The sequence below is a fragment of the Chiloscyllium punctatum genome, chromosome 25, assembly GCF_047496795.1.
Source record: "Chiloscyllium punctatum isolate Juve2018m chromosome 25, sChiPun1.3, whole genome shotgun sequence".
Lineage (NCBI taxonomy): Eukaryota > Metazoa > Chordata > Chondrichthyes > Orectolobiformes > Hemiscylliidae > Chiloscyllium > Chiloscyllium punctatum.
The window spans coordinates 76319198-76333558 of NC_092763.1; the positions used below are offsets into that span (position 1 = coordinate 76319198).

The window sequence follows — 14361 nt, forward strand, 5'->3', positions numbered from 1 at the left end:
AATGAAAACAGTTATAGTATGAAAAGACAAAATGTGTCGGCACAGGCTTGGAAGGCTGAAGGGCCTGTTCCTGTGTCGTATTGTTCTTAGTTCTTTGACCTGTACGATTGAGTTATCCATAAACTCGATGCATAATGGAGCATCTCTCAATCTTCTGTCTCACCAATTGGCTTGGCCCAGATTGACATGAAGTCTAGATGTATCTGGGCAAATTCAACCTTGAGCTAACTTAACAAATAGTAGAAAGTGCAAATCTAAGTGGTTTTGACATAATCTCTTGCTTTTAAATATTCCCTATTCCTTTCAGCCCAATTTGCATGGACATCACTCATGAAAATTACAAGTGTACTTTTTATGTTTGATGTCTATATTTATTCCCAATGCATTTTAGATGATTACATCTCTTTGAGATCCAAGTTTAATTGACTTTACTTATTAATATTGTATGAGGATAAAAAGTATTCTGATGTTTTATAGACTGCAATGTTCAGGACCAGTATCAATGGAAAGAAAACGGATGAGGATTTAATATCCATTATTCTTCAGCCATTGGGCTCTTGCAGTCACGTCATTAGCATAATCATCTCCAGTGGTACCAATATCCATTCTGTTATAAGTGTGAACATTTCCTGTCCCAGCATTGTATGCTGAAATCCCACCTGTAATAAAGGGACAAGAAAATGCATTTACTGCAATAACAACATGCATTCAATAGTATCAAAGTGAAAGGTCCTGAAGTGCTTTGTGGGAGATATTATCAAACAATATTAAACTTGCCAGGGTTGGAAGGTTTGAGTGATAGGGAGAGGCTGAATAGGCTGGGGCTATTTTCCCTGGAGCGTCAGAGGCTGAGGGATGACCTTATAGAAGTTTATAAAATCATGAGGGACACAGATAGGGTAAATAGTCAAGGTCTTTTCCAGAGGGTGGGGAGTCCAACAATAGAGGGCATAGGTTAAAATAAGAGGGGAAAGATTTAAAAGGGACCTAAGGGAAAAAAAATATTCACACACAAGGTGATATCATGTATGGAATGAACTGCTAGAGGAAGTGGTACAGGCTGGTACAATTACAGCACTTGAAGGCATCTGGATGGGTATATGAATAGGAAGGGTTTGGAGGGATATGGGCTAAAAACTGCCAAATGGGACTAAATTAATTTAGGATATCCAGTTGGCATAGATGAGCTGGACTGAAGAGTCTGTACCTCTCGATGACTGTATACATAGGACAATTACCATAGTCGATTTAAATCTGCATCTTGACTAGATAAATTAGATGAACAAGGGTAACATTGAAGCAAGTTTGTTGAGATCAAGGATCATTTCTTAAACCAATACATTGCACAACTGCTGTATGACTGTATGACTCTATTTTAGATCTAGTAATGTTTAATGAGGTAGCTTTAATAAGAGGTTAAGAATAATCTAAAGAATAGCAAACAGTACAAGGTAAAACTACAAATTCACCTTGAAGGTGAGCAACTGAGGTCTCAATACAGTGTTCTCAATTTAAATAAACACAATCAAAAATATATGAAGAAAGAGTTATCTAAAGTGGGTTGCTAAATAAACTAGGAGGGAAATCAATGGATGAGCAATGGCAGACATTTAAACGGCAGACATTATGCTGAACAAAAATTTATCCTGGTCAAAAAGAAGGACTTAATGAGAAGGAAGAACTACTCGTGGTTAACAAAGCCAGTCAAGGAGAGCAGCCAATCAAAACTGAAGACATGCAACATGGCAACAAATTGTGTAAGGCTAAAGGATTGGGCATTTTCTTTGAGAAAGCAGCGGTAGATGACTGAAAAGCAGGGGAGAATTCATTACGAAGGTAAAATGTTAATAAAATAACAGCAAGTAGCAAGAGCTTCTCCAGGTATATACAAAGAAAGAGATTAGCTAAACTAAGTGTGGGATTTGCAAGATGCAATTTGGGGTTAATAACAGAGAAATGGAAGCTAATTAATACCAAGATTTTGGATTGGTTTTCCCAGCAGCAGATTTTGCAAATATCCCAAAGTAACACACAAGCAAAATGCCAATATTACAAAAGGTTTTACAGCAATCTCTATCATGTAAGAAGAAGTATTTGATGAATTAATGATACTAAAGGTGGACAAGTCACGAAGACTTGAAGCCCGCTTCTAAGAGTTTCAAAGGAAGTGCCGGTAGAGATAGTGGAAGGAAGATTTCACAACTCACTGGTTTTTTGGAGGATTCTAGCAGGTTGACAAACTGTTAATGTAACACCCCTGTTCAAGAAGGGAGGGAAATAGAAAGCAGGAAACAATAGGCTACCCAAACAATATCTGCCATTGGGACAATGTTACAATTCATTATTAAGGAAGAAATAGTAGAGCATTGAGAAAACCATAATACAACCAGAGTCACCGTAGTTCTGTTAAAAGAAAATCATATTTGACAAATTTGTTTGGGCTCTTTGAGGAGTTGATCAAGGTGAACCACTCAATATGATGCATTTGGATTTCCAGAAGGCATTTTTGAAGATGTCACATAAAAGGTTATTGCAAAGGTAGAAGCTCACAAAATTGGGGTAATGGATTAAGCATTAGGTAACACAAAGGAAAAAAGAGAGTTGAGATTAATGGGTCTTTTTCAGGTTGGAAAGATGTAACACTTGGAGTGTCATGAGGATCAGTCCTTAGGCCTCAATTATTTACTGTCTGTACTGCTGATTTGGAAGAGGACACAGACTGTTATAAATCCATGTTGACTGATAATACAAGGAAAGATGGGAGGACATGATGAAAATGTGAGTTGTCTGCAAGGAGATTTGGATGGGTTGAGTGAGTGGCTATAAAGATGGTATTGAATGTGGGGAGGTGTGAGGTCATGCACTGTGAAGGAAGAATAAAATAGCACAGTATCATGGAAGAAAGTTCAGCTCAGAGGGATCTGATTTTCCCTGTGTATGAAATACAAATAGTCACGTGCAGGTTCAACAAATAGTTAAGAAGGCAAATGGAATTTTGACCTTTGTTTCTTGGTGGTTGGAGTTTAATAGGTAAGTTTTACTACAATAATACAGGCTGTTTGTTCTGGCCACCCCTGTATTACTGTATTCAGTTTTGGTCACTCTTTTTTACGCAAGAATAGACTAACAAAGGAGATAGTGCAACAGCGTCTCAGTTAGTTGATTCTTGGGATGAATAGTTGATATTATAAGAACAGCCAAGCAGATGAGACCTCTGTCCATTAGTATTTAGAAGAATAATGAGTAATTTTATCGACAGATTGCAAATTCGGAGGGGCCCTGATAGGCTGGATGTCATGAAGATGTTTCTGCTAGTTAGTGAATCACAAACTAGGTGACATAGTTACAGAACAACAGAACACTCATTTAAAACTGAGATGTGAAGGAATTCCTTTCGGCCAGAGAGAGTGAATGTCTGGAATTCTCTACCCCAGGGGTATGTAAAGGCTAGACCATTGAAAATATAGGAGGGAGTTGACACATAACAGTATTTGAGACATCAGGCAGATCAAAATGGTGGGGCAGACTTGGGGAGATGAATGGCCTACTTATGACCTCAGGCAGTTTGCACACATCTTAAATGCTGGAATGAATTCTTATTGATAAATTCTTTCCTATGGGACTATATGTAAATGAAAAGTCTCAAACCTTTGAGCTGCTGTTCTTTGGTCCAAGTTGGGAACTTTCCTGCTATTAATTTAATCATGCTCGTCAGTATCTCAGTACCCTGTTGTAGGTGCTCCACACTGTCCCACGCTCCAACCACCGTGTGGTAATTTTTGTCAACCTGAAATAAACATTACATTTCTTTTCCATGCACAGAGATTTTAGAGCAATGAGAATAAATTCAAACATAAATATCAGGATGATTTCAATGTTGTATTCTGGATTTCTTTGTATTCTTGCATGGGATGTGGGTGTCACTGGTATGGTCAATATTTGTTTTTTTTTTAAAACAGAGAGTCTGCACCAGGCCACTTCCGAGGGCAGTTGAGAGTCATTGCTCAGATCTGGAGTTACTTGTAAGTTAGACATACATATTCCTACCCGAAAGGACACTTGTGAATCAGATGGGTTTTTTATTGACATTCAACAACATCAGGAGGTGATGGCCTAATGATATTATCACTGGACTGCTCATCCAGTGACTCAATGTTCTGGGGACCAGGATTTAAATCCTACCATAGCAGATGGTGGAATTTGAATTCAATTTATAAAAAAATCTGGAATTAAAAGTCTAATGATAACTGTGAATTGGTTGTTGGAAAACCTCATCTGGTTCACTAATGTCCTTTGAGGAAGGAAACTGTCATCCTGGGAGTTGCTGAGAGATAAATGAGAGGAGGGTGGGTGTGGGGAGAAAGTAGCATAGAGTACAATAGGTGAGTGGGGGAGGGGATGAAGGGGATAGGTCAGGGGGGGAGGGTGGAGTGGATAGGTGGAAAAGAAGATAGGCAGGTAGGACAAGTCATGGCGACGGTGCTGAGCTGGACGTTTGGAACTGGGGTGAGGTGGGGGAAGGGCTGGCCTGCATGTGACTACAGACCCACAGCAAGGCGTTTAGTTCTCAACTGTCCTCTGGGCAATAAGTAGCTGTCAATGCCCTCATCCTGTGAATGAATAAAGAGAAAAAAACAACAGGTTCATGTCCATCATTAGCATCTTAATTCCAGATTTGTTGAGATTCCACCATGTGTCATGACAAGACCCCAGAAAATTATTCATTTCTGGCTCAGAAATGCAATAACAATGCTGAAGGCCAAGGCCTTCCCTAAATGTCGCAGGACAATTGGAACTTTCAAGACTGGATTGATGGAATTCTGTTATGTAGGAGATACAGAGATAATGCTGAGATATAGATCTGTCACAACCTCATTGAATGGGGAAAGCTGACTAGATTGAATGGCTTACTCATGTCGTTGATGTTTCTGTCATGCAGGCTGTCACTGAAGGACTAACCTTTGCCTGATGGTTTATGATTTTGCTGTGTTGATCAGTTTTTCAAACTGGTGTCACTACCTCCCGTCTCTAAAACAGTGGCGAAGTGGCTATATCTCAGGATCTGAGATAGAATTAAATTTACTTCTAAAATTCTAACTGATGAATCCACAACATTTGAAAGAGTGCTTCGATTGATTTAAAAAATCAATTTATTGCAATAATCTTTAAATCCTTGTAAGAAAATGCATCTGTACTCATAGTCCCACTTTGGAGAATTAACAAGCACTTGGAGCTATCAATCAAAGTCTGAATTGACAAAGATCCCACTGAGATAATGATAGGTTATAAAATGCAGCTTTAATCCTGCAATGATTATCCCCAGGCTTATGTCAACAAACAGAATGAAATGGCAAGCATTGTTCTTTTTAATGCTATGGAGTTTCCTTTTTCAAAAATTTAAATAGCAAAGATTTAAATGTCCTGACACCTTGACAACATTTTTTCGGATCCTCTGTTCCAAACTCTCAGACATGCGTTGCCACCTACTCTCCCTGCAGTCAGCCCTGCCCCAGCTCAGGGTCATACTCTCCCAGACCTGCAAAGGACCTCTGCTGTTCTTTATCCTGAGAAGATTCCACACACTCAACAACCCTTCTTCTCTAGCTCGCCTCCTGATTTCCTTTAACAGCTCCACTCTACTTGACAAATTCAATGCGTTTATTTCCCTTTTATTCCTATCAATGTTAACTTCAACTCTCCCAAAATAGCAATTTCTCTCTCTCAAGAGTTACGTGATGTTTCCCAAAAGAGAAATGGGACCATTTCTAAAAGGGTGCTGGGTCTAGTTTGTCTGCAAAAAAGAATCCACTAATATTTATCTCTAACATCATCTTTAAATATACTTCCTTCACTATTCGTGTGCCATTGATGACACGTGTCAATAACTCAACAAGTCTTCTTCAATAATATATCTTTACCATCTAGAAAGACAAGGGCAGCAGATACAAGTGATACAAGCACCAGCATGTTCCCTTTCAAAGTCACAGATCTTTCTGACTTAGAATTATATGACCACTCCTTAACAGTCGCAGTGTGAAAATCTTGGCACTCCCTTGCTAATAGCATTGTGGGTGTAACCACAGTCCGAGGAATGCACCATTTCATCATTCTTTCTTCAGTGCTGACACCAGGAATGAATGACTAGAAATAAAATGCCATTGAAAACAGTAACTCCAAACCCATCTGCCTGCTGGTAACAATGCAAGAAGGATCTTTTTCAACATTTTACCAGCATGCCTCTGCTCACCACAGAGGGTGAAACTAAAATGAGTCGCGACCTATGGAGTGAATTAAGAGAAAATGAGAAAATCAAGAAGGAATCCTGCTTAGTTTTTCTGATATCTTGCAACTTAAAAGCAGTTTTACATGTTGTATATTTAAATGCATCTGCATTTCCAGTATGAGGGTACAGCTAGCTGGATTGTAATATGCAAGAATCAATGTATTAATCTATGCTTGTATTTTCAAATGACTTCAACCCAAGAATGATCCTGATCTGTGGGCTGATGCCTTGTATAATTGTAATTAGGACATGGTATTTAATGATCTACTCATTCCTCTAGAATATCCATTTTGAAAAGAAATGAACTATTTCTTACTCTTTTCACATCAATGAAACACTTTCCTCTGTGTAACTCCATACCTTAGCCTCATGAATGCCCCAGAATCAAGGAACAACTTGCACGTTTTGTCTTTGGTGTGTGGAAGGTCACTGCATCATTGTCATACCCAATCACTGCTGTCACACCAATTTTCCTCATCCATGGTTTAGCAGAAACAGAAAATCCACCATCGAACATAGCTCATAGCTGGGTTTGAGGAGGAAACAGTAAATACTGCAGATGTTGGAAGCCAGATGAAGGATTCCTGATGAAGTATTGACATTCCTGCTCCTCAGATGATGTCTGACCTGCTTTGTTCACTCATAGTTGGGTTTGTAATGGGCTACATGATCAGGGAGTTATTGAAGACGGAATTGGAGTTGGAGGTCACAATCCAATCAACCATGGTCCATCTGAATGACCAGACTCTTCTAGAAAGGCTGAATAGCCTAACTCTGTTCCGAATATCTGTGTATTTATGTAGATCTGCTTTACAGGGTTTCGTAAAGTGACTTGCTGCCTACCTGCATGAGACCAAAAGCATTTCCGTTGTCTCCCCATCCATTTATTAAGGCATTGCCACCACGGGATTCCCGGGAGATGATAGCACCAATTATGGCTGGATCGATCTGGTTGGCACAGGCAACTTTATTGATCAAAACCTTGTACTTGTTCACTCTGTTCAAATCCATGCTCATCATCTTATGAGAGGCAGCGACACCTGAAAAAGAAATTCAAATAAAAACCCAATGCACTGCACTTGACATTAACAGATGTGTGTTGTGTGCTGTAACCATCAGACACAGAAATCGAACCTCTCTGTTAATTAAAACTAAGCGCCCAGAAAAACTTTCGAGGAGAAAGTGAGGACTGCAGATGCTGGAGATCAGAGCTGAAAATGTGTTGCTGGAAAAGCGCAGCAGGTCAGGCAGCATCCAAGGAACAGCAGAAATGACATTTCAGGCTTAAGCCCTTCTTTCTGAAGAAGGGCTTATGCTCGAAACGTCGATTCTCCTCACCTCGTAATCTGTTAACAGTGTGAGGGAGTGAAAGAGAACTCCTAATTTCCATTATGCAAAGAAAGATAACTTATTTTCCTAATGGAAGATTAGATTCTCTACAGTGTGGAAACAGGCCATTTGGCCCAACTGTGTAGAAACAGGCCATTTGGCCCAACAAGTGCATACTGACCCTCTGAAAACTAATCTATCCAGACCCATTTCTCTCTGACTAATGCACTTAACACTATTGTCAATTTAGCATGGTTAATCCACCCTAATCTGCACATCTTTGGCCTGTGGAAGGTTGCCAGGTTTGGAGGATTTGAGCTACAGGGAGATGCTGAATAGGCTGGGGCTGTTTTCCTTGGAGCGTCGGAGACTGAGAGGTGACCTTATGGAGGTTTACAAAATTATGAGGGGCATGGATAGGGTAAATAGGCAAAGTATTTTCCCTGGGGTCGGGGAGTGCAGAACTGGAGGGCATAGGTTTACGGTGTGAGGGGAAAGATATAAAAGAGACCTAAGGGGCAACTTTTATATGCAGAGGGTGGTACGTGTATGGAATGAGCTGCCAGAGGAAGTGGTGGAGGCTGGTACAATTGCAACATTTAAGAGGCATCTGGATGGGTATATGAATAGGAAGGGTTTGAAGGGATATGGGCCGTGTGCTGGCAAGTGGGACTAGATTGGGTTGGAATATCTGGTCGGCATGGACAGGTTGGACTGAAGGGTCTGTTTCCGTGCTGTACATCTCTATGACTCGATGACTCTATGAAGGAAACTGGACTACCCAGAGGAATCCCATGCAGACACGCAGAAAATGTGTGAACTCCACACAGACAGGCTGGAATTGAACATTGGTCTCTGGCTCTGTGAGGTTGCAGTGCTAACCACTGAACCACCTTGCAGTCCTGAAATAAACAGCACTATTAAAAATCTGAACATTTTTTCGCCTGACTGAACACAAACCTATTAACATTCTGTTCCAATAAGACAACTATTAGACGTTACATTAACTTAATTTCATGTCCACAGAGTCTCTGGGTTCTCTGCTGTCTTCAATCTTCCATCTGCTGATCTCCCTAGGTGTTCTACTTTCTTTTTACTGTGAGTATATGTTACAAGAAAAGGTTCCTTTTGATATAGTGTGTCTCCTAATTTCGTTGAGAACAAGATTTTTGATGGGCAGTTAGGTCTCCGGCTCTGTCGTAGTTGCTCTGCTGTTCGTGGCAGTTGCTCAGTTTTAAAAAGGCCTGTGTTTTTTATACCCCCAACATCATTCCTTCTCATTGGTCCGATGTCATTAAAACAATAAATTCAAACGCAATTGAGTTTTAGTATCCTGGGCATAATTTGAAGTCATTGGCTAAATTTGAATTGTTGTCAAAACAGTAACCAAAACTCAGGTATCACTTTAACAGCCAATTTTTCATGAAACTATTTTGGAACAGCCCGTGTCCCAGCCTTTCCATTTGGGCAGCTAAGCCTGCACTTTAAGTTTTCTTCAATAATTAGAAAACACATGCTTTCAACGTAACAATTAAAACTGACCCCACCATCCCAAATAAATGATTGGAAATTGTACTCTTTTTGTCCAGTTCTCTGGCTTCTTATAAATTTGTTCATGGATGTCACAGAGTCATAAAGATGTACAGTATTTTAAGATAAACAGCTAATAAAGCACAGACCATGTTGTTTGCCACCACCTTTAAGGATTTGGTCAGGATTTGAAAGGGAAGAATACCCTAATGCCAAGCCCAGGTTTCTATGGTAATCTGACTTGTCTCTCAATACAGACACAGAAAGTGTTGGAGAAACTCAGCAGGTCTGGTAGCATTTCTGAAGAGAAAGCAGAATTAATGTTTTGGTGACAGTAACTCTTCTTCAGCATTGAAACGGCTGGGAAATAGTGGGAAAAAAATGAACATATTGTTCCTCTAGCTTTTCGTTGGATGAGTGACAGGCCCACAATCCTCTGGATAGAGTAGTGGTGTTCCACAAAGGACCCACCCAGTCTGTGTTTGATCTTGCCAATGTAAAGGAGACCACATTTTGAGTAGCAATTGCAGTAGATTAAGACAAAAAGAAGTGTAGGTAAAACACTGCTTCACCTTTGGACAGTGAGGAAGGAGGAGGTGAAAGGCCACACATTAAACACAGACAAAAACGTAAAACATTGTTTGTGTTGCGCTTCATTGGAACACTATGGCCGGCCCAGGACAGAAATGTTAGCCTGGCAACAAGGCGGTTTATTGTAGTGGTAATACAACTGGAAGGCCTAAGTCAGTCTTATCTCTCAGTGTAGATTAGATTCCCCTACAGTGTGGAAACAGGCCCTTCAATCCAACAAGTCCACAAAGACCCTCTGTAGAGTAACCCACCCAGGCCCATTTCCCTTTGACTAATGCACCCTAACGGTATTGGCAATTTAGCATGGCCAATTCACCTGACCCGCACATCTTTGGACTGCAGGAGGAAACCTGAACACCCAGACGAAACCCACGCAGATGTGGAGAGAATGTGTAAACTCCACACAGACAGTCGCCTGAGGCTGAAATCGAACCTGGGATCCCTGGTGCTGTGAGGCAACAGTGCGAACCACTGAGCCAACATGCCACCATGTAAAGGGTAGTGCTATGGGTAAGGGATAAAAGTAAGATTGTGAGCCTATGCATCATCACATTAAAACTATGTTCAAAAGAATTCCTGATAAGACCAACATAATTTTCCAATAAAGGTCTCAATTTTGAATGCAAATTGCAGAATCAGTAAAACTTGATAAAACAACTGTGAATGGGAATTCACTTTCAAAGTATTCCTGTACATTGCAGGTGCATACCAATCATGGAAATGTTAAGTTATGTTGATTCCTCACCTGTTACACTCAGCCTGTCCTGTTTTGCTGTTTTATCAGAAGCACCAGTTGTATCAACCTTTGTGATATCGCCATAGATGGAGGTATCTAGCACAATGAAGACAAAATGGCTGAGTTATGGAAAAGTGGCAAACACCAAGCAAATGCAGCAGTAGTGCCCATACTGTATCCTCTGATCCTGAGTGAGGTGAAGGCTAAAACAGCTTCTGGGGAGTATTTGACCCAGGAGTGCTCCCCACATTGAGGTAACTGACTCTAATCAAGCAGAAGAAACATCTCCATTCTCACTGGAGATACAGTCTCACTGAAGTGTTACGGCACAGAAGGAAGTGACTTGGCCCATTGTGCCTGCTCCAGTTCTATTACTTAATGCCAATCTCCTTCCCTTTCACCATATTCCTGCACAGCTTTACTATCCAAATAATCACCCCTTGAATGCTGCAATTGAACCTGCCTCCACCACACTTCCAGGCAGTGCATTTCATACCCTAACTACAAACTATGTGACAAAGATTTTTCTGAAATTGTTTGCGCAGCACTGTAGATCGAAGCCCTCTCACTCTGTATGTGCAGGAACAGCTTCTCTCTATCTTCTGTACTGTCTGCTCTATATGACACTCTGTATATCACCTTTCATTAAAAATTCAAAGATTAACAATTAGTAGAGCTATGAGGGAAGAGCCAAGGAGTGGCATTATTTATTAAATGTTGCCTTTAAAATATAACTTTTAATCAGTACAAGTGAACTCCAGAATATTTCAAATATTGGATGGAAAGTTAAGGTTACCCTGATTTTTGGACAAAGGGGTTGCAATTCATGACAAGACCCCTCCAAATTGCCCCTGTGTGCAGTTGGGGAAGCTTTCGCAGCATTGGTTACTGACCAGATGGTACAGCAGTCTGTTCCTCTTCAAGGCAGTTGGGTGGGGGTGGTGGGCAATTGTGAGAGGGGATTCCGTGCTAGAGGAAGTTAGGTCTTAGCTCTGACATCCCTAGTGGTGACCCACTTTACCTCAAAAATCCTTACTCCCTGGATTATCGCTGGGAGGTTACCTCCCTTTATTGCTGGTGCCTCGATCGTAAAGGAGAAATGGGGCGGGGTCAATCTATATTGACACATCGTCTGTTATTGGACTTTTAATCATGGAAATTGCCCACCCACCTTTGTTCCTGTCCTTTTCCAACTGTGTCATTGTTAAGATGCCCCAATCTGTGTTGTCGTGGGAAGGGACAATGAACCAACATGGCTGCCAGATCCATCTCAGCTCGTGTTGCCTATAAACTTCAGGGGTATGGGATGCACAGACTGTCAGATAAAGCAGACAGATCAACTGCCAATATAATGTCTTGTGATCTAAAGAGGCTGAACTGGTGCAATCACTGGGCAAGCTTGGCACTTACCTGTAGTGGCAAATGTATGGGGGTTAGCGAGGGTGGCATAAACTCAATTAACCAATCCCTCAGCAATGGGAGTAGATTTGCTGATATGCATGCCATAAATGCAGCCTACAATCTGTAGGCTTTCCCAAAATGTCATATATTCTTTCATCCATTTGTGCAAAAGTTTCAGAAACTTGTACATTTATTCCAAAAACTGTGAATCACTATATTGTATCAAACAGCATCATTTAAATCACTGCCATGATTATTGATTGTGTAAATTGTACATAATATCATTGAGTAACTGTTACTGCAACATCCAGTGCTACAAACTTTCAATCTTCCACACTTGCACATGTATTTCTGTTCACACAAAGACCAGTGTAGAACAATGAGACTGTACAACTAGTTACCCAATGTCCTCCTTTACCATACCAAATAAAGTTGGAATGATAAGTGCAAAAGGATAAGACAGCATGAAACAGGCAAGTGCTTAATACTCTCTGACTGGCTCCGTAAAGAGAGTAAAGAAATGAGCTAACATCCTGAGTTCCCATTGTTTCCTCGTCATCATTTCCTGCCTCCTGTCCATATGCCAAATGTTTTTCCTTCTGTATTACAGACTATAGGGGCATTTGAAGTATCTTTGCTTCTTGCTAACGTTCCCTGCCCCTCTGTATCTGTCGGAGCAGAGGAGGAAACTACAGTGTGACTTTTAGCGCAGAGCAATGCCATTAGGAGTGACACCTTTGGAGGGGAAAGGGACCTTTGGAGGGGAAAGGGACCTTTGACTCTGCTGGGCAATTGACTTCAGCCAGAATTGTTGTTATTGGAGTAAATTCTTTCATCAGTTTCATAGCTATGAGAGTACAGAAACAGTACTTCCGCCTTGTAAAACATTATTTCCTGCCACCTTAAAATTACACTTTAATGTTAACTTACAAATTAATGCATAGAAAATCGCATTAAAAGCAAAAGTACAGGAACAAGGCATTTGATCTGTCTGTTCTATCCTCGCATTTAAGATTCTCAAAGATTACCTCCTTAAGAAGGTTTTCACCTGAAACATCGACTTCTCCATCTCCTGAAGCTGCTGTGTTCTTGCACCCCCCTGCCTATCTATCCTACATCTCTTGAACTTACTGATCAGAATATGCTACCCATTACATATTTTGACTCTTAACATTAATTTGAGATCCAAATGCCTAATGGAATATCAAAAGAAATACTCACCTATTACTGTGCACATTGCTGCTGTCACACAGGAAATCAAATGAGCTGGGCTGGAGCTGGAAGTTACACAAATACAAGATGTGTCATCAGAATGAAATGTTCTTGGCAATTATTCAGAATCTTTTCACACTGAAGTTCTCCCGTATTATACTGCAAGAGTCTGACTCAGCAGATAATATGCAAAGCTGCTGTTACATGTCATCAAAGTTTGATTCTGACAGCAGAACCCCACTTATCACCACAATGGTAAAATACAATTGTTGGAAAGCTGAAATAAAAATAGTAAATGCTAATATTCTCACTAGCTCTGGCAGCATCAATGGAGAGAAAGGAACACAGTTAATTGGGCTGGATTTTCAAAGCAGGGGAAGGATCCTGACATCCAGATGAATTCCAGGTTTTGTTCACAATGCTGTGACTCTCACCACGCTACTTCCATTTCCAAAAATCAAGTACAACAAGTAATTAGGAAAGCTAATAAAATATTATCACTTGTTGCAAGTGGCATTGAATACAAAAGTAGGGAGATTATGCTTGATAGAATCCCTCCAGTGCAAAAAACAGCTGTTGGGCCCATTGAATCTGCATCAACTGTCTGAAAAGCATCTGCCCCAAATCCCTGTAACAGCCCTTCCTTTACCATGGTTAACCAGTCTAGTGTGTACATCCCTGGACACTAAGTGACAATGTAGCATGGTCAATCCACCATATGTTTGGACTGTAGGAGGAAACCAGAGCACCTGAGGAAAGCTACACACTTTGGTTCAAAGTGGGAATATAGAATAGAGTGGGAAAGAAGTATTTTAAGTAAAGGTTCACTGCAAGAAGTAAAGGCTCTAGCACAAGTTGTACATGGGAGAGAATAAAAGGGGCAATTGAGAGGCTGTCCTGCAGAGAGACCCACAGAGGAGGAAGGTCTTAAATCACAACATGAAGCAAGTGTATGGAAAGCAGCTGATTGGTGAGTAGGACTGATGACAATTTGTAATCTTTCAAGGAAATGCAAGGTCTTCAGTTTGTTTTTACGTCCCTCATGTTTTTTCCTCTTAAAAATAACTTGATAAGTCAAAGATTGATATTTATAAAGAAAGATTTACAGTAAAGTGTGAAGAGCAGTAACTAACCAATTACATCAAATATGATAGTTGTGGCAGGAGGGGTGATGTGTTGCTGTGCTGAACACCAATCGATCCAGGATGAACACATTTCTAGTAAATGTTTGCAACTTGAGACTTTAGATCCGTGTCGAGAAGCTGGATTTTGAGCTTCA

General features: G+C 40.5%; 1 protein-coding gene across 1 annotated transcript; it reads right to left on the reverse strand.

Moving 5' to 3' along the window:
* Positions 1-349: 349 nt before the first annotated feature.
* On the reverse strand, positions 350-13220 carry LOC140496077 (lysozyme g-like). Its single transcript, XM_072595592.1, has 5 exons — positions 13092-13220; positions 10479-10565; positions 7127-7323; positions 3649-3787; positions 350-659 (listed from the first exon to the last, which is right to left on the reverse strand). The coding sequence occupies exons 1-5, from the start codon at positions 13105-13107 to the stop codon at positions 526-528; spliced, it is 573 nt and encodes a 190-aa protein (XP_072451693.1). The 5' UTR covers positions 13108-13220; the 3' UTR covers positions 350-525.
* Positions 13221-14361: the final 1141 nt, after the last annotated feature.